Here is a 23,994-nt window from a genome sequence, read left to right on the forward strand (position 1 = left end):
CTATCGGAAATAGAACTGATAACGTATATGTGAATTCATCAAGCTGGGCGGCCACCCCCAATTACCCCTGGACCACTTTCCGGGAAGCGAGGCGGTTATAGCGCGACACATGCTAATAAGAGTGAGGGCAGTGAGGCGGATCTGTGTACTACGCATAAGGTAGCGGTATAGTTTACCGCTTCTCAGCGCGGATAGTAAAGATTCGTAGGTCGAGCGAAATGTCTCAAGTAAGAATGGGGCGGTCACGCATTCAGCTAATGCGATAGTCGCAAAGGAGATCCTAGCATTGCAGGCGACGACAATCTCATAATTGGCCTGAGCGAAAAGGCCAAGAATAAAGAGCGGCTCGACTACATTGGCCACAAGGCGAATCGCTATAGCGATAAGCATAAGCGTCCAGAAAAGCGTTAAGAATACTATACGCTTGTGACCGTAGAGAATAGGGGTTAGGATTAGATAGCCATAAAAGGCAAGTCCAGCTTCATGAGTCTATTAAAGTAAGCTAAGATTATTACGTTAATCGGATTAACTAGAGCTAGGATAGGGATAGAGATGGAGAGGAGTAGAAGCAAATTGCACTTACCGCCCACCCAAGATTGGCGAACACGTTAGCGACTGCCTTATTAGTAGCTGGGTAGTTGGTATACGCAGTAGTATAAAATAGACCCTGGGCTAGAGCACACGCAGCAGAGGCGATAATAGGCACTAGGAGGATAGTCGTAAACCCACCCGTGATGCCAGCAACCATAAGGCCAGTAAGAACGTTAAAGAGCCCAATAGTAGTACGAATTCCAGGGCCTGTTTCGAAGTAGGCTGGTGCATCAGTAGTTGTACTTTGTGCCATGGTCTTTGAACAGGCAGTTCCGAACAGTAATCGATCCCGATAGAAGAGACATGGAATTTATCAAACGGCTGTAGGAGTGAACGCTATCAACTCATTTATACCTACCTGAAAAACATTGTCTAAATTGTAATTATCTAATAATATCCCTGGATTAGACTCCACGAAGAAGCACGAGTAATGCTCTCCAAGGATACAAGGGCGTTATCAAATTCGCCCGGCCGTAGAGACGCGCTGCCATGCGAGCAAATAGAGAGTATGAAACTGCCTCTATACGTACGAAGTACACCCCGTAGAGAATAGGGCTTTCTTTCGGCGTTCCCAAGCGCATGCACTCCTCCCCCAATCTAGCGCCTATCACGGCAGGCTAAGTTTTAAACTCTACTTGAGCACATATGTAACATGACGCCACCGCTACCCGGTCCTATCAATCGTTATCAATCGCAGCCGCGCTCTGGGGTAACGGTGTATTGAGTGGCCGTGGGTTACGGCCAAGCCAGCCATACCAGGGGGACGTTCACCAGGCTGCCCAGCCCGTCGAGCATCTTGGGGTCTCGAACTTCCTCGAACTTCCTTTGCCTTTCTTTTGTCATTATCTTGGCTGTCGATAGCTTGGTGCCACAAGTGGCCGCCGCAAAGGACGCTGACGTCAAGCTGGTTGGCAAGCATGAGGGCCACATATACATGTAGGGCAGGAAGAACATTGAAGCAAGTAAATCCGGCTACTAGATTGCAGCAAGATGGAGCGGTTGGATTTCTCCTCGATCAACTTTTCCTCGATCAACAAGACACAATTACCAGCCAACAGCAGCATTGATACGAAGCAGAAGGGATTAAAACTGCATTACGAAGTACGCGACAACATTAATGATGGCTACATGTGTAACAACGACTCAGCCACACGGCTCTTGTAAGACAGCCCTCACAACGAAGTGTGTCTGCCAATGCCGCACGGCCGGACAAGCTCTGGAATCACCACGAACAGGCGGTGCTGCATGAGGACTGCAGAACAGTGACATCCTTACGGAGTATATGAAGATGTCAAGTATTATCTAGCTCGCCACTGTTGTCTCTGGTTTGCCACAGCCCATCCCGATTTGGTGAATATGCAATGTCGGCTGTTGTCAACTTGAATGCAAGGTAGAAGGTATTCGCGGGAGCTGTAACGTACGAAGGAGAACTCCGGAGTGTGATGCGTGCATACCTAGGCACCACACCTGTGGCTCATGCAGCGGCCTGCATCTGACGTAGTTATTTTGACTTATCGTAAAATCACTATGCGGATTAGCAGGAGCTGCATGGGGAGATGCAGTGGCTTGGCCCCAGCAACAACATGTGATGCAGTCAACTGGTCCTGTCCACGAAGCGGGCTGGGGGTATCACTCTTCCCCTTTTCAATGTTCTCCAATCATTCCAATGTTCCTTTACCAGCCGAGCCACGGCCCGTGCATGGTGTTCTGCGCTATGCCATCAATCCACGGTATATATGCGGCAACCGGGCTACATGCCGTGGTGTTGACGCAACGATATTGCGCTCGGCAGCCTTGGAAGCCAGCTTCGGAAGTACGGGGGTCCCTGAATGATCAATCGATTTCCCAATCACTCCCGATGTCAGAATCAGACAGCTGGCCCTGGTCACCACCCATGCTGCTCGTGCCGTCAGAAACAGGAACCATGCCAGACAGATGAACTATGCTATCGCCAGGTATGTTGTTCAAACCATTGTGATTTCATGTCACCCTTATTACCTAGGCCTTTATCAGTTACCAGAAAAGGACGAAAGCAAAGCAAATTGAAGAGAACTAGGTCGAGGTCGGGGCCAGCCCTAACGCCAGGACTTCGCTGGTTTCACATAGACACGTTGTGATGCTGTCCAAGCTTTGTATTTGTGTTGTTACAAGTAAAGGTGATGGTAGGGTGTTGTTTCCTCCTTGCTCGTGCTCATTACGCCAGAGCACATTTTGACTCTTGGATTACGGGACACGTCACTGTACGACAAAGTGGCGATGAACCATCTAGACCGTGAGCTACGGCCCTAGATTGATAGTACCGTGCCTATAAAGCCGTGGCTTTTTATTATCACCGAAATAGCTTATCTAAGCCACTAACTAGCATAATATGCGTCTCCATCCTGAAATACGCAAAGCACATATCAGAATAGAAAGAAAGGGAACCACTCTTGGTCGGCCGAGCTTAAACTCCAGTGGAGAACTCCATACAACGACCATACAGTATTGCTAAAGCCCTTATAGCTGCCCTATTAACAACAAAACTAGAGTTGGCGGTTAGATTAGCATGCCAGTAGAAGATAGTATTTCACCATCACTCAGATTTGTAGAAACTTACTGCCCAATTCCCCCCCGTGAAGCACCCAACAAAGCAGGGAGTAGCAGGGCAGCAAGCATCCGGGTTAGCTCTTGAGATAGCATCAGCAAATGTCCTTAAGCCGTTCTCCACTTTAATTTTATGGTCTTGGAGAGACTTGATTTGGGCATCGCGGTCTTGGGGTACCCTGCCTTCGAGGGCGGCAGCAGAGACTAGTCCAATTGGGAGGAGAAATGCAGAGGCCTTCATAGCGTCTTTCTTAATTCTGAAGAGATAATTGTAGCGTAACTTGCGCAATAGAGTGTACTAGATAGGATTATAACAAAGCTCTTAGTGGGTTGTCAAAATAACTCAGGAGCATGAGGCCAGAAGACTCTTTATATAGTAATAAATACGAACTCTGTGGCTTCCTTGTACGACACTGCTGCTCGTAACCAAGACAGCCGTTGCATACGAAACAAATTGTGACGACTAAATGATAGATTAGCATTACAAATGCGATAGTTGTCCTCTGAACTAGTATACGCGTATCATGACACATGAACTTTGCGGGCCGAGCCGTGTTGTGGCAGTTATCGGTCTATGCCAAATAGCTTTTTAAGTTTACGGAGGAAAGCACAGACGTGTAGATGCAGTAATGAAGATTTGAAGCTGCCCGGACAGAGGGACGCTGGCAAAGGATCGCGCATAGCACGGAATGGTGCATCAAAGAGCATCAAAGCCAGATGTGATGGCATAATTTTGCGGTAGTAACATTCATTTATAGCATGTTGCTTCTTGCCAAAGTCGCGGAGATTGGAAACTCTAGATGCTTGGTCTACGCATTTTAATGCAATGCACAGTACATGTTGTAGACAAAGGAACCATTCTAAATCGCCGGGCTGCTACTGTTCCTAGTGGGAAAGTCTAATAACGTACTCATTCTTTGATGAGGCTAAAATACTCGAATAGTGACATTAATACTGTTCCTGTCGTATAGTGAGATCGTGATCAATCATCGTCGTTGACGTTGGCCATCGAAACCAGCAAGTGGATCATAAATCCATGACAAGTCACCAGAGGTCAACTGGTGTCTTTGTCCACGTTCGATATAGGTCAGTTGGAAGAAGACCGTTGATGCTGTGTAACATCAAATGCTTAATGCTACTTGGTTTCGTTTTTATGCTTATGTATAGTCATATGCGACAGACTTTTTGACATTCCATGCGTGTGCCACCTGTCTCATAGAGAGGTAAGTACAGTTTCTCTCCGGGTTAATCGTCATATCTGTCTACTGCCCTTTGTCCGTATATGAATGCGCACTCTTGAAATCCTTATCACTGCATTCAGCTTGACAGCTATGTCGCTTTGTCAGCCAGGACCATATCCGCCAGGACATAGCACAAGGCATCAAATCGCAAGACTCACATCCACGGGGCGTGCGTCCCGAGCGTATTGGTTTAAGGAATTCATTCCAGTGTCATCAGGCTGGCTGATATTAGTAGTAGGCTTACATAGGATGTGTCATGGTTGTGTCTCACGATCAAAGGACTGACATAAATCCACCCAACGGTAGACTTCGCAACGCATCTTCCATTGGTGAGAAAGAAGAGCAATTCGATTTCAGGCAAGTAATGTACATATATATCAATTTTCTTTTCCAATGAATTCTGAGAGACAGTTGCCATACATTGTCGCATAAAGCCAAGCAATTTGAGTTGCGTCAATGACCAGTCACTCCGAGTCCTTAGAGTCCTTAGAGTCACAAGTTTCCAGCCCCGTTGACATTCAAACTTACTCAAATACAGTTCCTACAAAGACAATTACTTATACCCGTATTTAATTACGGCCTGTATGTAGTAATTTTCCCAAACGTGTCCGCCATGCCCCAAATACCCTCCCGCAAGCAACTCAGCTGCACAATCTGCGAGTGATCAACAAAGAGATTCACATCGGCCCCGAATTCCCGGATATACCAATTAAACACGGCCGGCTCTGCCGCCTCAAACATGACCTTCTCCGCAGGAAGCTCACGGAGGATCTGCTGTATCACATCGGTTCTCCACTTGGTGACGTTCTCAGTGATGCCCTCGCTCTCAATCATGATGCGTTCGACACCCGCATCAACAAACCTCTTGCCCGCGTTGATGATTTTGGATGGGTCCGATAGTCCCAGAGCCTCAAGCTCAGAGGCCTTGGTGTCGCCCCCCGCGCCGAATTGTATACCGCACTCTGGCTTGGCGATCAAGCCTGCCTCATGGACCTTTTCAACCAAGCGAAGCCAATCATCTTGCGGTAGAGAAAGAAACCCAGTCGATATTTCAACTACATCGAATCCAACGTCCTTACACTTTTTGAGATACTTATCAACCGCGGCCGTGGGATCTGACTGAGTAAGAACATGCTCAATCCAACCTCCCTGCGTTGACATGTTAGCTCATTCTTTGACGATGGGAGAGTGCAATCTCACAGTTGAGACGTAGGCGCCATTTTCGTGAGCTAATTGGATCAACTCTCGCAGTTTATCTTCGGGGAAGAGCGAAAATGAACCTCCCGCAAATTTGACGCCATCGACATGGTGTGCCATTCTGCAGTAACTCAGTGACTGTCGGTTTGACGATACCAGGGGCAGTGTTTTAAATACTTACGTGTCAAAAATATCTTGGAGATACCGTTTCCCCATCACGGAGTAGTACGGGCCTCGGATTTCAGTGACACCAGTTTTTCGAGGCTTTGGTGGGCGGGCGTTGTGTCGTATGAAGCCGAAACCTTTGGGATCTTCCAGCATGATTTTTTGTTTCGTATTCTGCGAGCTAATTTCTCTGGTGGATGAGAATGATTTGCATGAATTCACTCCCAACTTGCCGCTCTGAAGAGCCAGTCCAGTGCCAACGGGCGATCTTCCAACCGATGTTCTAGAACATCGCAACACTGACCGGGACAACATTTCGAGTGATTCGTGGCGGGAGTCTCGAGCAGGATACTGTCACTCTAGGCTGAAAGGTGTTTATTTCTTAGACGATTGAGAGTCTTGCAATGTCAGCGGTGAGTTCCATCATTTATTATAGATCTCATAGGTACTCTCAGTTATTTCGGCGTCAACGTCAGAACGACGTCAAACACGCTCCAGCTTGTCATTGGCTTAGGTACGGACGGCAACAGGAAAACCGGGTATCCCATAGACGTTATCTGATCTTCATTGATGAAACTAAATCCCAGCTCCCGTTGACGCCAGGACCTTGAGGAATAATTGAGCTGCTAGTCTCATTCGGTATTCTCGGCTCATCGGCTCAGTTACAGTAAGTGGCAATCTTGATGGCAAAGCGTCATGCATCGCCACCTGGGTCAACTTCAACAATCAACTCCGTGAAGGACTTGCGCGCACACAAATTCTTTGAACAGGAGAATTCCCATAAATGTTTATATTGAAATAATGAAGGTAGTTGCAACTGCATCAAGGTGTTATGCCTGACTGGCTGGGTACCAACCAAGTACACCCATAGCAGCCTCAAGGCAGTATTATATCCTCCATTAGATCCTCCATCGATGCTTTCACTTCGTTGACGTAATAATGAAGTATTTGGTCTCGCTTATATCTCGATCAAGACCAAGCTATAGAACTAAAAGTATCCCAACGCCCAATATACACAACAACTTCATCCAAAGTGCTATTCATCGAAACAACCACCTTGGACATTACGAGATGCCGACCTCTCTCAGCCAGGATACGGACTCACTCCAGTCACTACTATCCACCCATGTGACGCCCTTCGATTCCGTCCAAGACAGCGATGCATACACCAGGGTCTTCGACGACTTTGGAAACTGCAAAGTGCTACTAATAGGCGACGCATCACACGGAACATCCGAATTCTACGCCGCGCGCGCAGAGTTGACAAAGTACATGATACAACACCATGGTTTCAACATTGTAGCCATCGAAGGGGACTGGCCAGACGCCGAAGTAGTGGATAGATATGTGCGGCGCAGACCACCAGTCGATAAAGAAGCGGGCATTTCAGCGACCGACGCGACAAAGGACGGAGGAGAGAAGCCGTTTCTACGATTTCCAACATGGATGTGGCGAAACTTGGAGGTTCAAGAATTCGTGGAGTGGCTTAGGCGTCACAACAAGGGTGTGGATAGTCATGATGGCGTGGGGTTTTATGGATTGGATTTATACTCGCTACGGGGTTCTATGAATGCGGTTATCGAGTATCTCGACTTGGTTGACTCGGATATGGCTGAGGTAGCGAGAACTAGGTACGATGACCTCATGATGTGGGCGGAGGAGCCGCACGAGTACGGTTTGGAAGCTGTTACGACGGGGTTTGAAGGGTATGAGAAGGAGGTGATCATGATGTTGGCGGATCTTTTGAAGAAGAGGGTGCAATATTCATCTGTCTTTTGGGACGGGGATGAATATCATGGTGGTGAGCAGAATGCCAGAGTTGTAGCTGGTAAGTGATGCTGTTTTGCTGAAACTGAGCTACGAAATGCTGACTCCTTCGAAGATGCCGAACGCTACTATAAAGCCATGTACTACGGACGAGATGAATCCTGGAATCTTCGAGACTCACACATGGTAGACAGCCTTGGACGCATTCTCAAACACCGTGGAAGCACGTCCAAAGCCATAGTATGGGCACACAACAGTCACATCGGCGACGCCCGAGCAACCAGCATGGGACGATCACGGCGCGAAATCAACATCGGTCAACTATGCAAGGAACGATTCGGAAGTGAATGTCTGAGTATCGGCTGCGGGACTCATACCGGCACAGTCGCTGCCGCGAAACGCTGGGGCGGCGATGTGAGAACCATGAAAGTGCAGCCAGGCTTGCCGAACAGCTACGAGGAGTTGATGCATGCTGTTGGCATAGGCAACTTTGCTCTGGATCTGAGGCAGGGGAGGTGTAATGAGATTCTGAGAAAGGAGCTGATGAGGAAGAGGTTGGAGAGGTTTATTGGTGTTATTTACCGTCCGGACACGGAGAGGCAGTCGCATTATTCGTGGGCTGTTTTGCCGGAACAGTTTGATGGGTTTTTGTGGTTTGATAAGACGGCTGCTGTGAGGAGCATTGAGGCGAGGCAGCCTGATGAACCGGTTGAGTATAATGAGACTTGGCCTTTTGGACTGTAAGGTGACGGGGCTGTTGTGATGGATGGGCTGGGCGGATGCGATATGGCTCTATGTTTTTATCTAGGGTTCCTGGTTGTATAACAGGGAATGTAGCTGGTATTGGGGAAATATGAAATTATGGTGATTCTTTTCGCTTCTGCTGTTGAGATCTTTGATTTGGCTGCCGAGATGGTGTTGATATGCTCAGCTTTGACAAAGCATGGCGAGTATCGTGAACTATCAGCGATTGTTTCCTCGCTCTGACAATAATAAACTTATTAGCCTCAATAAATTGACTTTTTCTGCTCAACCTCACAAGCTGGAAAGTCGAGAATCGAAATAAAAGTACCGTCACTGAACCGTCATCCATGATGTATTCTAGACGCGGCAAAACACCGAGGAATATACGATGTGCCCAAACGCCAAGCCATCATATGTATCAATGACGCAATCGAAACTCCAGGTATAAGATTCATTCGAGTCAAACCTATTAGAACGAAGTCTTTACATCAAACTCAGCTGCCAGACAGTCACTCACCTCAACCCAACTATCACGATATAGTACCCGCATACTTCAGCCAAAGCCTTCAACCAAATCTACCGAAAACCACCTAGACCGCATCACAAAATGCTCTCACCTGCCTCAACCGAGATCAACAACGCATCCTCAAATGCCACCAAAAGCGACAATCCACCAGGCCATAACCCCAACACACCCGCAACGACCAACAAAGCAACTACTTCGGCACCATCCAAGACGTCCAGAATCCCGGAAGGCACATACGGTCCTCACAAGTCTCGTATGGCAAACATGCTAGATCCACGTGTCGACTCCGACCTCGATTCTTCGCGGAATCCTGGGACAGCAAGCGCGGTTGGGTCTGGTAAATCTGGTGACAGGGCGGACGGTAAATAGAGCTGATAAACAGACTACTGTGAATCTGACGTCGGATTTGAGGGAGCTGGGGGATGAGTGACGCAGTATTATTCTGACGGATGATACAGCGTTTGCGGTTGGCAGGCTATGTATTGGAAACTAAGTGGAAGATTGTGTTTCTATTTCCCGGGTCGAAGTTGACCTGATCGTTGCTAATATTGTATGTTGGACCAGAACTTCCGAAGGGGACATTTAGCTCGAAATCCCACAATAGAGTATGTACGTTGCTATACTTGAAACGACTCGCATACTATGAAGATAGTTGTCCTCTTTGCTATAACGCTGGAGGACGTAATCCTTCAAGTAGTTGCGAAGTAATTCCTAAATTCCGCCTTCATCTCAACCAGTACTCCTACCAACCACCCGAAACAACTACACAACAGTCGTTTACCCCCACATTCACGTCAAGGAAGCTATGACGATCAGGGCCGTTCTATTGCTGCGTTCACCCGTCTGACCAGCAATCAAATCTGACAGCTACCTTGTTTGGCGAAATCTCATCACACGTAAGCAGCCATATATTCCTACCAACGGAACACAGATCCTCGGATGTCGGCGCCATACAAAGCAGTCGCTTCTTCGGTAGCTCTGATACTGAATGCCAGGTAGCAACAAGCCGGCATACCATATTGAGAACATGTCGAGGAACTTCTGTGTAAAACCATGATGCTATTCCTCATGGAGCAGGTCCAGCGTCTCATCTTGGTGGAACCATTTCCGTGATTCTCTACACTGCTATGTACCGATCACTCTATAAATACTTCTGCTCTCCAATTCCCTGCTGCTGTGTAGAATCACAACCATCAACAACCTCCACCATGCAATTCACCAAGTCTTTCTTCGCTATTGCCCTCTTCCTCGGCCTTGTAGCCGCCGGTCCTTCAATGGAGAAGCGTCAATTCTGCGATCCTACAAAGCCAAATAGCTGCCCTGCTGGTCAGCACTGCAAGCACCACGGCGAGTTTCCCAACACCGGATACTGTGTCTAAAAGTTGCTCGTTCAGCGCTTCGGTATAAACTACTTCTCGGATATCGAGCATCAGCGACAATCGGGGTCGGTCAGAAAGCATCAACCACGACTAGGCAGTTGTACGCACACCTTTCGACTTCATGGCATAAAGGCGTCGGATATGATACAATTCCTGTTGCCGGGTATCTCTATATAAATACAATATTACTACATGGCACCATGAGCCCTCCTGATCTTACATTCCTCTGCCCTGTGTCTACGTATTCTCCTTGATCTCGTCCAAGTGTGATGATACCCCAACACTGGAGCTTGCGTCCCCCGTCTCTTCAGCCCTAGCAGTGATGCATCAATCCATCTATACCTTGCTTCATATTTAACCCATCGCTCAAGGCCTGGTACATGGATTCCCAGAGTAGGCAGTGCAAGCAGCGTCAAGATTCGACCAGCGTCGTCCTCTCCGCGTGGTGCTTCAACGCTGTACAGCGCTGGCAGAGAATACCGAACCTTCCCTGGAGCATAATACTTGAGAATCTGCTCCAGTCGTGCGCGTTGCTTCGGTGGCAGTGCCTTTCTAAAGGGTTTTGCGTGCTGTGGTAGGAGTGGTAGAAGGTGAAATCGTGCGGGTACGCAAGCACTCACGCGAATCCAGTACCTTCCATCCCAAAGTTTGAGGGTCTTCCAAGTACGCCAATGGTAATTGCGACTGGGTTTCTCGTCTGGTTCGCCGACAGATGGAATACGATACCTCAAATGCCCTGGAAGTTTTCTTTCAGGTAGAGGTTTTGTGGATGAATAAGGAGCGCGCGATAAGAACCATTTGATAGACACCGGGCTCACAATTGGATCAAAGACAACACCGGCAATGGTAAATGCCTTGGGTGGTGATGAGTCCAGTTTTGGAGCCAACTCCGGGAAAAGTCTGTCAATGACGTTATCCAGGTTTGCCACCGGGGGAACATTGACGTCTGGTGTGACGAATTCGATCAATTTGCGGATGGCTATGGCCGCTATCAATCGTTGATGGGGTTGACGGGCTTCATCCCTTGCCTTGGCAAATAGCCGTCTCCAGCGAGTAGCTTTTGACTGAAACGATGGGAGTTCAATGAGCAGGGTCCCGGCATTGGGGTCAAAATCCTGAATCACGGCTTCACGCTGCAACCAGCGGCGTGCCTCTGCTTCTTCCAGTCTCGTACGGCGCTTGGCTTCCCGTGACATGTCGAGTACGGCCTCTTTCTGCAGCTCTGGTGGCAGTTGACTGCGGTCCATGTGGCGAATGGCATTTCGCTGTGTTAGAGTCGCATCTGCATTGGTTGGGTCCTCAAACCACTCAACATTGTTGGCCTCGCACGTGGCAATAAGTCTGTCCTTGCTAAATTCCAACAGTGGTCGGTAAATCATGATGCCGCCATCTTCGCAGTTCAATGGGGTCAGGTACGGCACACGGGGGTCCAGGTCCCGCGTGATATGTCCAGGAAAGTGTGCTGACAGGTCATTAATACCGAGATGGCCCTTTGGACGGTCCCAGGGCTCTGTCTCGAAATCATCCTTCATTCTCCATCTCAGTCGCCTCATTTCCTTGTTCGGCGGTTTGAAGCTTAGATAGGGTTGCCGCGAAGTCTGGTCATCCAATAATCCGCTTTTATAGACACCATACAAATCATAACATTCCGGAATGGCATTTGCTTCGCGTATTCCTTGGTGGCCACGATACTGGTGTCCACTCATGCAGCGCATAAGGACAGTCTCGTATTGGTCGTCTCGATGGTGAGCAAAGAATAAGCTCGTGGCATGGAGATAGTGACAAGTCGAACCAAGCATGCGATATCGCATTGTGCGCGCAACGCTCTCGAGGTTAGATAGGCTGTTTGGGTCTTGGCCGTTTCGAATGAAGTCTTTCCAATTCAGCTGCTTTACGATTGATTTGAGACCAAGCTTCTTCAGCTCTTGTGCCACCCTGGCAGCTTCATGTGCGCTCTCGGGCCGTAATTTATGGTCGATAATGACTCCAAAAGCACTCTCAGTTGGATTATCGGCTATTTTCATGCCGCGATAAGTCTTCAAGAGGCTAGAGAAAAGAAAGGCCATGGCCATGGAGTCAACCCCACCACTGATGGCGAGAGCTGCCAAATCAGTAAGTTAGTCTGTGTTTCTTTGGCAATGGGGAAATAGGGGGGATATGCGGAACAAGACGACATACCAACTCGCCGTGATCGAGCAAACCGAGCGGCTGGGAAGCGCGGAGGACACACTGCTTCGACAGCATCCCGAAACTCCGCCAGGGAGATGGGTTTCGCCCCATGGTGAAAGACGCGAGTGGGAGCACTCATTCCATCGCAGGTTGGCTTGATGGGACAATTGCGGAATATGATACAGTATGGGAAATCAAACAGATTGATAGGGTGAAGGCATTCAGTCTGTGCTAAATACCAGCCCGGGATATAAGGCCACAAGGCTACAGATTGCGGTGATGATGGACTGGTGTTGGCCGATGAGAAAAAGCTCCAAGTCAAACGTTGAAGCTGGACCAGACCTCTGCTGATGTGGGGTCGATGTCCGCTCGAAAAGGGAAAGTGGCATGCGGGAGCTTGCAGCTCCAACCAGACCTCAACCCCAAGAAAACATGGGAGGACTTGAGAGCTTCAAATGTGTCAAGTCACATCACAGTCCAGGTCTGCATTTGCCACAGAATCATTTGGCGACAGAGCGACTCCAATATTCATGCTTGGTCAACGTGTGTCTCGGCTGCACCGCACCCCTTCTTTGGACTCTGACCGGGGTCTCATTGTATTCGACTGGCTGTGTGTTCATGGGTGTCTGCCATGGCAATGCCAAAATGGCAGATCCCATGCAGGAAGGTCAGGTGTAAGCCATCACAAGGGAAATGACGCAGGCAAAGTCTATCGTGTTCACCGACATGGACTGCGACGACAAGTTTTAGATAATGGAAAAGTTTCTGTCGATGCTTGCTTTTTTTTTTCCCTTTGTTTGAATTTTTTTAAATTCTCTGCTCTGCTTCGGCAGTCGCATTCTCGTCTGTGGTTTAGTGAGGCCTCTCATTTCAAGCGAATGCGGCTTCATCCATTGGCCACCAGTTGACGCATTGGTCCCGGAAGACAGGGCATTTGCATGCATCGTGCAGGAGAATACAGGGTCAAACAGGGCCTCTGGGCCAGTAGATGGCAAGCCCCATTCATGGCTGGTGGCAAAAAACAGACGAGAATCAAAGAAAGAAAAAAATCAAATCCAACACAATGGACGGACGGGCTGGCACTGAGGCTAACCATTTCCTGGGATCGTGACTCCATCCAAACTTGGTACCTGCCCCATGGTCAACCGGCGCAAAGTTGCTCTTTCCCATTTGATTTGCTCGCCACATGAGAAACTACCGTGTTTAGCCTTTGTCGGGTCCTTCCTTCCTTCCACAGGTGCTCCGCTCATGGTCCACTGACTGGTTGTGTCTACTCCATGGTCTTGAGTCTTGACTCTTGACTCTTGACTACTCTGTATGCCTGTCCATGTCTTGTCTTCCTCGGTCCATTCTACCGGTATCAACATCTGGTCTTCTATTTTCTTCAAGCATCACGAGGCAAACCTTTCCTGTCAGAGCTCTGGCCACCCACGGCTGTTGGTAGTGCTGCTCCTGCATCAGAGTCCGTAATCGGTGGGCCATTTCCTGTTTAGGTGCAGCTGGTTTGCATTTGTTGTGACTCCAAAGTTGAGAGTGCCTTGCCATTCAATCCTTGGACGACCGTCAATCCTGCGTCAAGCTCCATCAAGCACGTCAAAAGTCAAAAGCCGGTTGGGGCCGCTCACACCAAATTGACTTGACCAGACCTCTTCTCACGACGGACGGGTGCCACCCATCAAACCAACCAGTTGACCTCCAATCGACTGTCCGCCATCCGCAATCTGCCATTAGTCTTGAGCCATCTCTCACCCAGTCGCTATACACCATACGCCAGACTTGACACCACCCACATCCAGGAGGCAGACGCAGGACGCGAGCCTTCCACTACTCAAGAAGGGGGGGGCTCACATGTTTTGTTGTCTCTGCTCGCGAATCCCTGGCGCTTGATGCTTCTCTCCCACTTGAAGCATCGCAACTTTACAAGTCTTTCGCAACCCAGCATCCATCACTGTCAATTTTGCGCATCGCCATTTCTATTTCGCTATTCTAGACATTTGTGCGACCACCGAGCATTATCTAGTTTCCTCTTACACCCGTCGTCGAGCTATCCACAACCCGTGTCAAAGTTTCTTGTAGAACAACGTTCGCCATCTGCACCACCATACCTACCATCTTCATGTTGTGATAAACCACACGACAACGCCAAGCGCGCGACTTTCCTGGCCACCTGGACTTTATTCTACACTCGCATACTAGTATACAATTGCCGCTCATGGTTTCCCAACCAGATCAGCCCCCCTCAGGCTCTACCACAGCTCTCAACACTTCCTCCTCTCGTCGGGGCCACCAGTATTCCGCGTCCGTCGTTTCGCGACCATCGCTCTCTCGCACGAAGCGATACAATCGTTCCCACACTGGCGGTGCTTCCTTCGTTCCTCAAAATGAGTTTCCAGTTTTTGCCCACAGCGGCGACGTCGAGATTCTTATCCGCGTCGGCGTGGGCGCAGATGCCACCGAGAATCGCTACCTCTTACATCGTCATACCTTGACCAGATGTAGCGGTTTCTTTGAAGCGAGCACCTCCATGGAGTGGTCCAAGGCGCGCCCGTTACTCGCCGCAGGGAATGAACTAGCTAGTATCGGTGAGGAACCGACGACTACCATGGACAGCAGTGAGATGGACCGGTTTGCTGTTAGTGGTGTGACAACTCCAAAACGCAGGTGGCGGTATGAGCTCGATCCTGGTGCCGGTGATGGCGATATTCCCATGCTGGTGCAAAAGGACGAGTCAACACCAGCAGCAGATTCGCAGCCACCGTATCCGTCGTTATTTGGTCCCGGCTCTGGGCCCAACACCAAATCGAGCTCACGTTCCAAACATACAAACCACGTCTCTTTCTCACGCTCCGTCGCCAACCTGGCCATAACGCCCAGCCTCTCGCAGTCAGAAGAAGATCTCATGCGCGACTACGATAATCTGTTTCGCATCTTTTACAACTATCCCCCTGTGCTAGATGGCATCAATGTCGCAGATGCCTATGTCCAGTGTAAGTCGCTCTTGGCTTTGGCCGATCAGTACGATGCTCTGGCTGTCGTTGGACCCCGAGTCGACCATCATTTGCTTCAGTTTCAATCCCGATTATGGAAACAAATCGCCAAATACCCCATTTCGTACCTTCGCCTTGGTTATTTGGCACGAAGCAAGGTCATCTTCCAGGAGGCCCTGATTCATGTTGTTGGTCAATGGCCCGTCGGTGAACGCAGCATCCGTGCTGCCCTTCCTGACATTGTCCTCGACATTATCGAGGACAAAGTAGACGAGCTCGAGGAAATCATCAGTCGAGTGGAAGGTCGCCTTTTCCGACTCACGCTGACCAACGCCAAAGGAGAGCGCGTCACTCCCGGAAACAACTACCTGGATTGGCTGGTGGTTAGCCTCTTCCGACAATGGCTTGCAGACAACACCTCTCCTCAGCCATCACCGGACCGGCATAGCAACAGCCGCAATGCCAACAACCCGCCAGTTCCTCCGCCACCAGTTCCGCCCCTGACTTCCATCGGACGAGCCTACCGAACGCTTGGGTCTGCCAACTCAAACGCATTCCTGAACCACGAGGACTGCAAGAAGTTTCTTAAATTAACTCCGGAGTTGTACAGTCGCGATAACCTACGCCGCTTCGACAAGCGCATGGATGAAATGAAGACCATGGCACGAGACCTGGTTCGCCCCCTTCTCGGCAGCGGTCTGGAGCTAGACATGGCTGGCTCCAGTAGAACATCAGATGGAATCAGCTATCTGACCTGCACGGCAGTCGGGAGCCGTGATCTCCCATGGCCTGTGGACGGATAATTACACATACCAAGACAGCCTATCTAACCCTATGGGTTATTTTCTTGCCTGTTTGATTTTGCCCTTTTCTTTATTCATTTGGATAGCCAGAACGTTTTACGACGACACACATGTCAACTTGATGAAAATAATGTAACTTGCTGCCCTGGCGGTACACCCCGTTACATACGCCATAATTACTCACCAGGATACCCTTCAAGGCTGGATCTTTTGTTTTTGTTTTTCTTATTTATTTATTTCCTCTTTTTTACATTCTGCGTTTTACTCATGTCACTTTTTCAATGTATGTAGTTGTACATAGAGGGCTGTGCCTGGATCAAGTTGCAAAGCTATGAATCTGAATATGAATAGGAAATGATGCATGATTATAATACAAAGAGCTTTCCATCAAGCATATTTACATGTAATGGAGTATCCGGTGTTACAGCCTGTAGCCATAAGTACAGTCGGTGGTAAAGAGTATCTCCCCACAGCGAAGTATACACCAACACATCTCCATATGTCTAAACACATCTCAATATGTCTGAGCATATAGCGCGGTATGCGATGCCTTGTACATGTTCAAATGCCTCCTACTGTGTTTGCCCACCACCCTAGTAGTATGGATGATTCGCCTCAGGATAGGCAAATACCTACTTATGTATGACCTCCCACTATAGCTAACGACGTGAAGCACTGGACAACCGTGCAAATTGTATAGCGTATACTAGTAATACAATTTCAGAGATGCCTGGTGCCATATGAGCTTTGGCAGGGCGTGATAGGCCTCGTTATGTCCTCCCACAACAGAAAACTCAAGTAGGTGCGGTCTACATACACTTCACTCTTGTCGCATCAGCTCAAAACAATTCAACATTCAAGGTACTCCACACTTTGAGCAGTCCACATTATATTCAACACTAATCTCATATCCAACTCCAATACTCCTCAATTCCCATGCTTGCTACAGTATCGTGTATAACGCAATAGCGACGGTTGGTACATTCCAAAACCAATTTTCCATTCATCTCAAACCACATCTCAGTCATCGCCTTTCACATTACTGCTTACCAATCAGTAGCTTCACATCGCCAGACATGGAGCCCATCTTGATAAATGATTCTCCTTCGCCCTTTTCTCCTTCTACAAATTTGCTGAAACCACGGCTTCGTCGAGTGATCTTGACATCTTTGCCAGTTACAGAGATATCGCCAGACATGGTCTCGGCGCGGAACTTGCCAGCCCAGGTGGCAGGGTAGTGAAGCTTGAAATCGCCGCTGATGGAGGAATGCTTTGTCTCGAAGTTGGATAGAGCTGGGCTATCAACCTTGCGGATTTCGATATCTTTAGGATGAGACTTGGCCTGTTCGGGTAACTCAATCGCCACGGCCTCGTAGATATTGACGTTGGTGACTCCACTCTTGGTGTCAGTACTGAGGCTCGTTTTTCCGGAACCCTTGGCAATGAGTGGGAGTATATTGAGGTACAGGTCGCCAGAAACAGACTCGATCTTGGCGGTAGATGTCATGACAACGTCGGCAGTAATATCTCCGGAAGCGGTGGCAGCTTCAACCTTGTAGTCACGCGGCGGAAGCTTCTTTCCCAGCTTGCCACTCTTCACAGTTGATGCCAGCGGCTCTTCAAGCTTGACATCTCCAGAGATGGAGTGAACCTTTAGCTGGGCTTCTTTGGCAGACTCCTTGTCGGCAGCTTTAGGAGCAACCTGGGCGTCGACATTGCCAGAAGCAGACTTGACCTGGAGCAAATCATAGAGAGGGAACCAGCCCTTGATGTCTCCGCTGACGGTCTCAATAACAATGCGTCGGGATTGCAGTGAGTAGGGTACAACATCGTCGTCGAGGTTGCTGGCACGAGGCGTTCTGACATCACCAACAACCGTCTTAATGGTGGGACCGTCCAAAACACCCATAACAAGCCCCTCGGCAATGGTAACATCAAGGTGTACGAGATCGAGGTTGAGATTGTCGAGATAAGCATTGTGGGGGACGTAGACGGTGACACGCATCTGAATGCAAGGCGCCTGACTTTGATAGTCCCACCAGTCGAGGGCACGGGGAGAAATGATTTCGACGTACTGACGGCCGTTGTCAACGTGGATATCGGTACTTGGTCTTAACCTCTCATCGTTGGAAATGATTTCGATTTCAATGCTACCATCGGATTCCTTGGATGGGATAACAAATAGTTGTCCCGAAATGTTAGGTTGACGGCCCCTCTCATGGGTGTTCCTCTCAGGTCTCTGCACAATGTCCAGGGTATAGCCACTGCCGGACTGGAAAGATGTAACAGACTTGTCAAATTTGTGAGGAGTGTTTCTGCAGGAGCCGTTTGGTCTCCATTCCAAGTCACGCTCGCCGCCCATTGTTGGTGGTTTGACAGGGTCGTTGTCGATGATTTTAGGGATCTGGAAGGGAACTATGAGTTAGATTGTGTTTGAGGTGACAAGGTAGTACCATATGACGTATGTGTGTCGGAGTGTGTTTGGGATATGAAAGGCGGGGAGGAACGGCGGCTATATATAGCAGAGGGGGGATACAAATGAACAAGTGCCAAGGGGTTAACAACAGGCTGGGATAGCATGAAGTGAAGAGGGGTATATATAGTCTGTGTGCATAAAACAGCAGGCAATCAAGTCGTGTTCTCTGTGAACCCACGACAAACATTGTAGGAGGTGCCGAGCAAACGATGTGATTCAGTATTCATTCACCCTTACTCACCTTAGGATGTCGAGGAGCACTACTCAAGGAGATGCCACCGAAAATAGCAAAGATAATGGACAAGATGACAGCAATGCCAAGGAGGGTTCGAATATTCTTCCTTGTATTGGGGGAGTGAATGGAGTTTTTAACTCGTTGCCATCTGGAACCTGGAGGGCCATTGGGTGAGCCACCCATTGACTGAGGCTGACGAGGCAGCAGAGCCTGATGTTCTTCGGGGACTCCCATTGTGTCTTGATTGACGTCTGGGTTGTCGTTATTGTTGTTACCAGATGGGGTAGGTGCAAAGGTTTGATAGCCTTGAGAATTACCGCCAGAAGGAGGCGATGATGGAGAAGGTGAGTAGGCAGGTGGCGCGTCCAGAGGGTTCTGATGATGCGTCTGGGACTGGGCTCTGGGATGGTTTAAGGAAGTTGACGTTGCTGAAGTTGCTGTCTCGGAAGGAGTGTGAGAATAGGGGAGGCGGGTACTGTGTCCGGTGTAAAGTAAGGGAGCGTCTTCCTCGACACTACGCCGGTGGTGATGAGTAGGCGAGGTGACGAATGTAGGGCTGGTCGGAGTGTGTGATGTCGTATGGTTATCCCCGGCGTATGCAGCTGACGAGGTAGATGCAGTGCCGTCTGTTCCTTGGGTTATAATGTTGCTTCCCGTTTGTGGTGTAAAGGCAGCTTCTGATGAGGCATGACTGGTGGCGTTATTTATCCAGCGCTCCTCCTCGGCCTCCTTGGCCTTTGCAGCGCCCTTGTCATCCCGTAAGGTTGGATCCTCGACAAGGACATTGGGCACGACGGGTACATTGGAAGATGTGCGTTGTGGTGGTGGTTGTTGGTAGTGTTGGTGTTGGTGCTGATGCCGTGACACACCGGGATACTGCGACGATGGCGCCGCATCTGACGTCTCTGACGCGTGGAAGTAGCCATCAGTGGGTGACAAGGCATCGTCACGGTTGTCATGGTCGTCACCGGCGGCCGAAGCGGCGTCTTGACCCATGTCGGAGTACATGTTATCAGAGTACGGAGCCGGCATGATGTGAGAAGTGTAATGCAGCTGAGATCAGGTCAGGCCAATGCCAGACCACTCAGAGCTTTTTTCCACAAACGGGCAGGAGAGTTATGAGAGGAAAATTGTAAGAGGGTGGAACAAAAAGGAAATTGGGGACTGCAACAATTGGGTAAAGATGCAGAACTGTCGTCGTAATTCTGCCCGGCTAGTGCAGCAGGAAGAAGAAAAGGGTTTAGGAAAAGAGTCAGGCCGGAATGAAGCTGACGACGTTGAGCGGGGGGAGGTCAAAGTCTGGTTGTTTTGTGAAGAGAAAAGGGCGACTTTGACGTGCAGAAATGGGAAATGGGGAACTGGGGTTTGTTTGGGAAGGTGCTCAGGACCTGGCGGTTTCCAGATTGGAGAAAGAGAGAGCAACACTTCGCTCTTTTGCTTGCAGCCGAGTTTGAGATGTAGATATGAAATTGGATCAGCTCCGCGTCTGTCTAATTCGATTTGACAAGAACAGACTTGATGATACAGCAGAGAGTCTTCAATTTCAAAATTGCTACTGCGAGGGGATCAATCCTGCAAGCTCAGAGATTTGGCAATGGTGTGCAAGAGGAAGAAATGCTCGTGTCAGACATGGAAGCAATGGGCTTCACTCGACAGACCAGGACAAAAGAATGAACCAACTGCATAGAGATATACACGCTAATAAACCAGACTAACATTGATAGCTAACGCCGTTCGTTGATTCTTTGCTGCAAATCCTACATCTGAAGCGCCTTGTTTCCCCACTCACCCATACAAAACCAATGCTTGCTTATGTTTCTTCCTTACCAACCGCCCGGACCCCGGCCGAGCATCTCAAGTCGTGACTCTGACATGGAGACCTTTTGTTCCCGCCATCTCCATCTTGCACTGATAAGGTCCCCTCGGTTCGGTTACAATTATGATCCATGAAATAAAATGAAACACCAGACTTCTCTCAGCAAACATACATGCATTCAATTGAATACCAATTGAGACAAGCTAACATTTCGCAATCAAGCAAAGTGCAGTGCATCACTTCCCCGCATCCTTTGGACTCGCCGTTACGAAAACCTGGAACAGTCAAGTTAACTTATCCGTCCATCCATCAACCCCAGACAGCAGATCAAAAGTCCCCAAGCTTCACGTTGCCACGACGAGCCACCGATTCGTTCAGCAAAACGGCGCCAAAAGCGCGAGCACTGAACCTGTCAGCCGCACCAGGGATGCACTCAAGATTTTTGCCTCTTTCGGTCCCAGTACCCGTTCTCTCATTATTAGCGCCAAAGCCTCGTCAGCACGCACGCAACTTCTGACGCTAATGACTCCATTCTCATCTTTCCCTGCAGGGCTGGGCTGATCAGAGGCCATTGATGATATTGCAACATCGATGTCAAGGAATGAATGTAGATTAGATCTACGGGGTCAACAAGACCCTCGCAGAGTCACTACCGGTCCCGTGTAGACCTGCTCCCAATTGCCCTTCTTCCAAGACCGGCGTCGATTTCAACCTCCCCGCTCCTTGATCCGGTTCGCATACCCGTCCTCCGGGACTTGTACCCACTTTCGTCCGGTTGCACATCCGGGCAATCAACAATCCAACATGGCCGGTCCAACATCTTTGTACGGTCAAAATATGAAATTATCATTGCGTGCTACTCTGCACTGCTTATATGCTAAAGCTGCTATCATGCCTATATGCTTCATGGATATCAACCAGTGTCGACTTCTACAAGGTTTTGTGTATGTGCGTGCGTGTGTTGTCCGTGTTTGTGTTTGGGTTCGTGTGGTTTCATCCCTGGATATATCCTGTTCCTCTAAGAGCCAAACATGCGCTCTCGCATCGTTGCAATGTTCGCTCAGCAAAGCGCTTTCCGGAGCAAAAGAAACAAATGAGCCGAAAAATGTCCTCCTCTAACAATGTATGCCTTGCAACAACCACCCAATACACGGCGAGTTTCCCACCTCTGCCGCTCTGTCGGCGTTCCAACAAAACGAAAAGTGCCTTTGTTTCTTGATAAAGGAATCTCTCCACAAACGGCGTGGCGTTCCATTTATTCGAGAACCACTTTTCCACATATGACTGCCGACTTGATCTTCTCGTATCTGACTTGTCGTCATGGAGTACGTACTCTTCCGCCCTCCAGAGTCAACATCAGTGCAACCCGAGAACTGACTTTGAATTCTCATAAACCACCCAGGTGATGCTCAGCGCAGGTGCAACCTTGAGCAGATTTGGTGTCAGGCCCTTATACAGGCCACGGTATCCCTCCTTTTGAATGGTCTTTTGGGTAACGTCCCAGATGCCTGTATACGTCGCTTGATGCATCACGGTTCCTTGCGTCTGTAATCGAGTTCGCACCACATTGAGTGGATAAACAACTGTTGCACCGATCGCGCCAGACGTCGCACCGATGATGCCCGTGGCAATGTTGCCAGGCGTCGCATCCTCCTCATGGCATCCGGCATACCTCGCGTAATACGTTTGATATGATTTTTTGAGCAGCTCAAACATGCCCATGTCAATCGCGCTGTACGGGAACATGCCCACGAGACCCATAGTCACGCCGCGGTAGCAGGCTCGGATACCGCCATCAGCGTACATCTTGACAGCCGTTTGGCGAACCAAGGCGCTACCTGTGAGTCCACCTTTGACAGTCTCACACTGCAGCCGAAACTTTAAGGTATCTAGCGGGTAAACGCAAAATCTGTCACACAAGCCCCTGGTTAGTACGGTTCGATATTGGACTTTTCGGGGACACTCTTGTCAACACCACACGTACTGTGCAATCATGCCAGCGACACCGCCTGCGGTGAATTTTGAATACGAGTTAATATGTCTGGGGTCACCATGGCCCTCAAAGTTCGCCAACGCTCGCTTGGCCGCTTCGTACGATCCGAACTTGATGGCCGTTTCAGGCATAATCTTGATCACATTCAATCCGTTACCTAGAAAGACGCAAAGTCAGTATGCCAACCACATCTCTATCTCGTAAGAGGAAAGCTCGCGATTCATCCCTCACCTGCAAAAAAGCTACGCATGCCTCCATTGCGGAACAAATCTTTCACGGCGTCACTAATAGGTCTCAAGGCATTCTTGACCGCGGCAACGGGTCGGCCTTGCTTGATGGCGGCAACAGCAGTCTCAGAGCTACTCGCAGTGTTGACAAGCAGGTAGACCTTCAATCGGTCGAGAGGCGCTGTGGCCGTACGTGATACTCCGCCGGCGATGGCACCCGCTAGGAAGTAACCTGGATCAGGAGCAAAATCTGTCAGTTTGAACTTCTTTTGGGGTTTTATTTCAACTCCCGCCGAAGATTGTGATTGTTCTTCTATGTGTTCTTCTGAGGTGCCATCGCCAACTCGCTGTGTAGATTGCGTAGATTTTGACGGCTCTATTTGTGTAGATTTTGTCGCGACTAACCGTCGCCGATCTGTTGTTGCGTTTTGAATGCTGTCGCCGTCTTCATCTTCACCCGCTACGGCATTCTTTTCGCGTTTTGATACGGCTCGCACAGCATCTGCTTTTGATGCTGCGGCTGCGTCTGTGCCTGCAGTTGCTGCTGCGTCGTCTTGGATGGGGACTGTGGGAGATGCAGGTGGTACGGTCGGAGGAGGTAGAGGAGAAGCGACTCTAACTAGAGAGCCGAATAGAGAATAGAAAAGAGAGCTAGAGGATAAGTCGTCCGTACCTAAACCTTCTAAAGTTTCGTCACTGACAAGAGAATCTCCCTCGGGTGTGACACTGACGACGGAGTCGTAGTAGGATAGGACGGCTTGGAGTTGGGAATCATATTCACGAGCAGGCATGAACAAGAGAAAGTTTCTGTGAACGAGTCAGCCTCTTGTCCCATTTGATTAGTTTTTCTCCAAAGTCACTGGATTCCGTCTTCTGCCAACGTAGTGAACACAGGATACGGAAACGGGCGAGTCAATCCATGGCATGGCGGGTGATGTCTGCCCCACGACTCCATCACCAATAAATTTGTTGTCGGCACATGACCCTCTTATCGTGGCAGATGACAGCAGACCTCTGTCCTCCGACCAGACGAGAATTGCAGTCATGGCCGCATGAGCTTGGCGACAAGTGGAAAAATAAAAACTTGGGGGGGGG

At 49.3% G+C, this 23,994-nt stretch overlaps 8 protein-coding genes across 8 annotated transcripts in view; 2 read left to right on the plus strand and 6 right to left on the minus strand.

Annotated features, from left to right (window-relative positions):
- Positions 1 to 844, minus strand: VFPPC_03441 (hypothetical protein; the record flags this gene model as incomplete). Its single annotated transcript, XM_018282941.2, has 2 exons — positions 1 to 489; positions 584 to 844. The coding sequence occupies 2 exons, from the start codon at positions 842 to 844 to the stop codon at positions 1 to 3; spliced, it is 750 nt and encodes a 249-aa protein (XP_018147621.2).
- Positions 845 to 4,988: 4,144 nt separating this feature from the next.
- Positions 4,989 to 5,933, minus strand: VFPPC_15654 ((2R)-phospho-3-sulfolactate synthase, ComA; the record flags this gene model as incomplete). The annotated part of the gene is made up of 3 exons (XM_018293407.1): positions 4,989 to 5,564; positions 5,616 to 5,733; positions 5,794 to 5,933. The coding sequence occupies 3 exons, from the start codon at positions 5,931 to 5,933 to the stop codon at positions 4,989 to 4,991; spliced, it is 834 nt and encodes a 277-aa protein (XP_018147622.1).
- A 915-nt stretch (positions 5,934 to 6,848) lies between these two features.
- Positions 6,849 to 8,288, plus strand: VFPPC_03443 (L-isoaspartate O-methyltransferase; the record flags this gene model as incomplete). The annotated part of the gene is made up of 2 exons (XM_018282942.1): positions 6,849 to 7,605; positions 7,660 to 8,288. The coding sequence occupies 2 exons, from the start codon at positions 6,849 to 6,851 to the stop codon at positions 8,286 to 8,288; spliced, it is 1,386 nt and encodes a 461-aa protein (XP_018147623.1).
- A 2,093-nt stretch (positions 8,289 to 10,381) lies between these two features.
- On the minus strand, positions 10,382 to 12,501 carry VFPPC_03445 (PP-loop family protein; the record flags this gene model as incomplete). The annotated part of the gene is made up of 2 exons (XM_022428330.1): positions 10,382 to 12,294; positions 12,372 to 12,501. 2 exons carry the CDS (start codon positions 12,499 to 12,501, stop codon positions 10,382 to 10,384), a joined length of 2,043 nt encoding a protein of 680 aa, XP_022284617.1.
- A 1,169-nt stretch (positions 12,502 to 13,670) lies between these two features.
- On the minus strand, positions 13,671 to 13,907 carry VFPPC_15655 (hypothetical protein; the record flags this gene model as incomplete). Its single annotated transcript, XM_018293408.1, has 1 exon — positions 13,671 to 13,907. One exon carries the CDS (start codon positions 13,905 to 13,907, stop codon positions 13,671 to 13,673), a length of 237 nt encoding a protein of 78 aa, XP_018147626.1.
- A 667-nt stretch (positions 13,908 to 14,574) lies between these two features.
- VFPPC_03446 (hypothetical protein) lies at positions 14,575 to 16,152 on the plus strand (the record flags this gene model as incomplete). The annotated part of the gene is made up of 1 exon (XM_018282945.1): positions 14,575 to 16,152. One exon carries the CDS (start codon positions 14,575 to 14,577, stop codon positions 16,150 to 16,152), a length of 1,578 nt encoding a protein of 525 aa, XP_018147627.1.
- A 1,039-nt stretch (positions 16,153 to 17,191) lies between these two features.
- VFPPC_03447 (hypothetical protein) lies at positions 17,192 to 19,895 on the minus strand (the record flags this gene model as incomplete). The annotated part of the gene is made up of 2 exons (XM_018282946.1): positions 17,192 to 18,556; positions 18,870 to 19,895. 2 exons carry the CDS (start codon positions 19,893 to 19,895, stop codon positions 17,192 to 17,194), a joined length of 2,391 nt encoding a protein of 796 aa, XP_018147628.1.
- A 2,140-nt stretch (positions 19,896 to 22,035) lies between these two features.
- VFPPC_13469 (calcium dependent mitochondrial carrier protein) overlaps positions 22,036 to 23,994 on the minus strand; it is a gene marked incomplete at both ends in the record, with an annotated part of 2,692 nt that continues 733 nt past the window's right edge. Inside the window, 3 exons of the mRNA XM_018291245.1 lie at positions 22,036 to 22,588; positions 22,664 to 22,829; positions 22,904 to 23,706. Of these exons, the coding sequence (XP_018147629.1) occupies positions 22,036 to 22,588; positions 22,664 to 22,829; positions 22,904 to 23,706 (1,522 nt within the window). The remainder of the gene's footprint in view (positions 22,589 to 22,663; positions 22,830 to 22,903; positions 23,707 to 23,994) is intronic.

This window comes from Pochonia chlamydosporia, chromosome 2, assembly GCF_001653235.2.
Source record: "Pochonia chlamydosporia 170 chromosome 2, whole genome shotgun sequence".
Classification (NCBI taxonomy): Eukaryota; Fungi; Ascomycota; class Sordariomycetes; order Hypocreales; family Clavicipitaceae; genus Pochonia; species Pochonia chlamydosporia.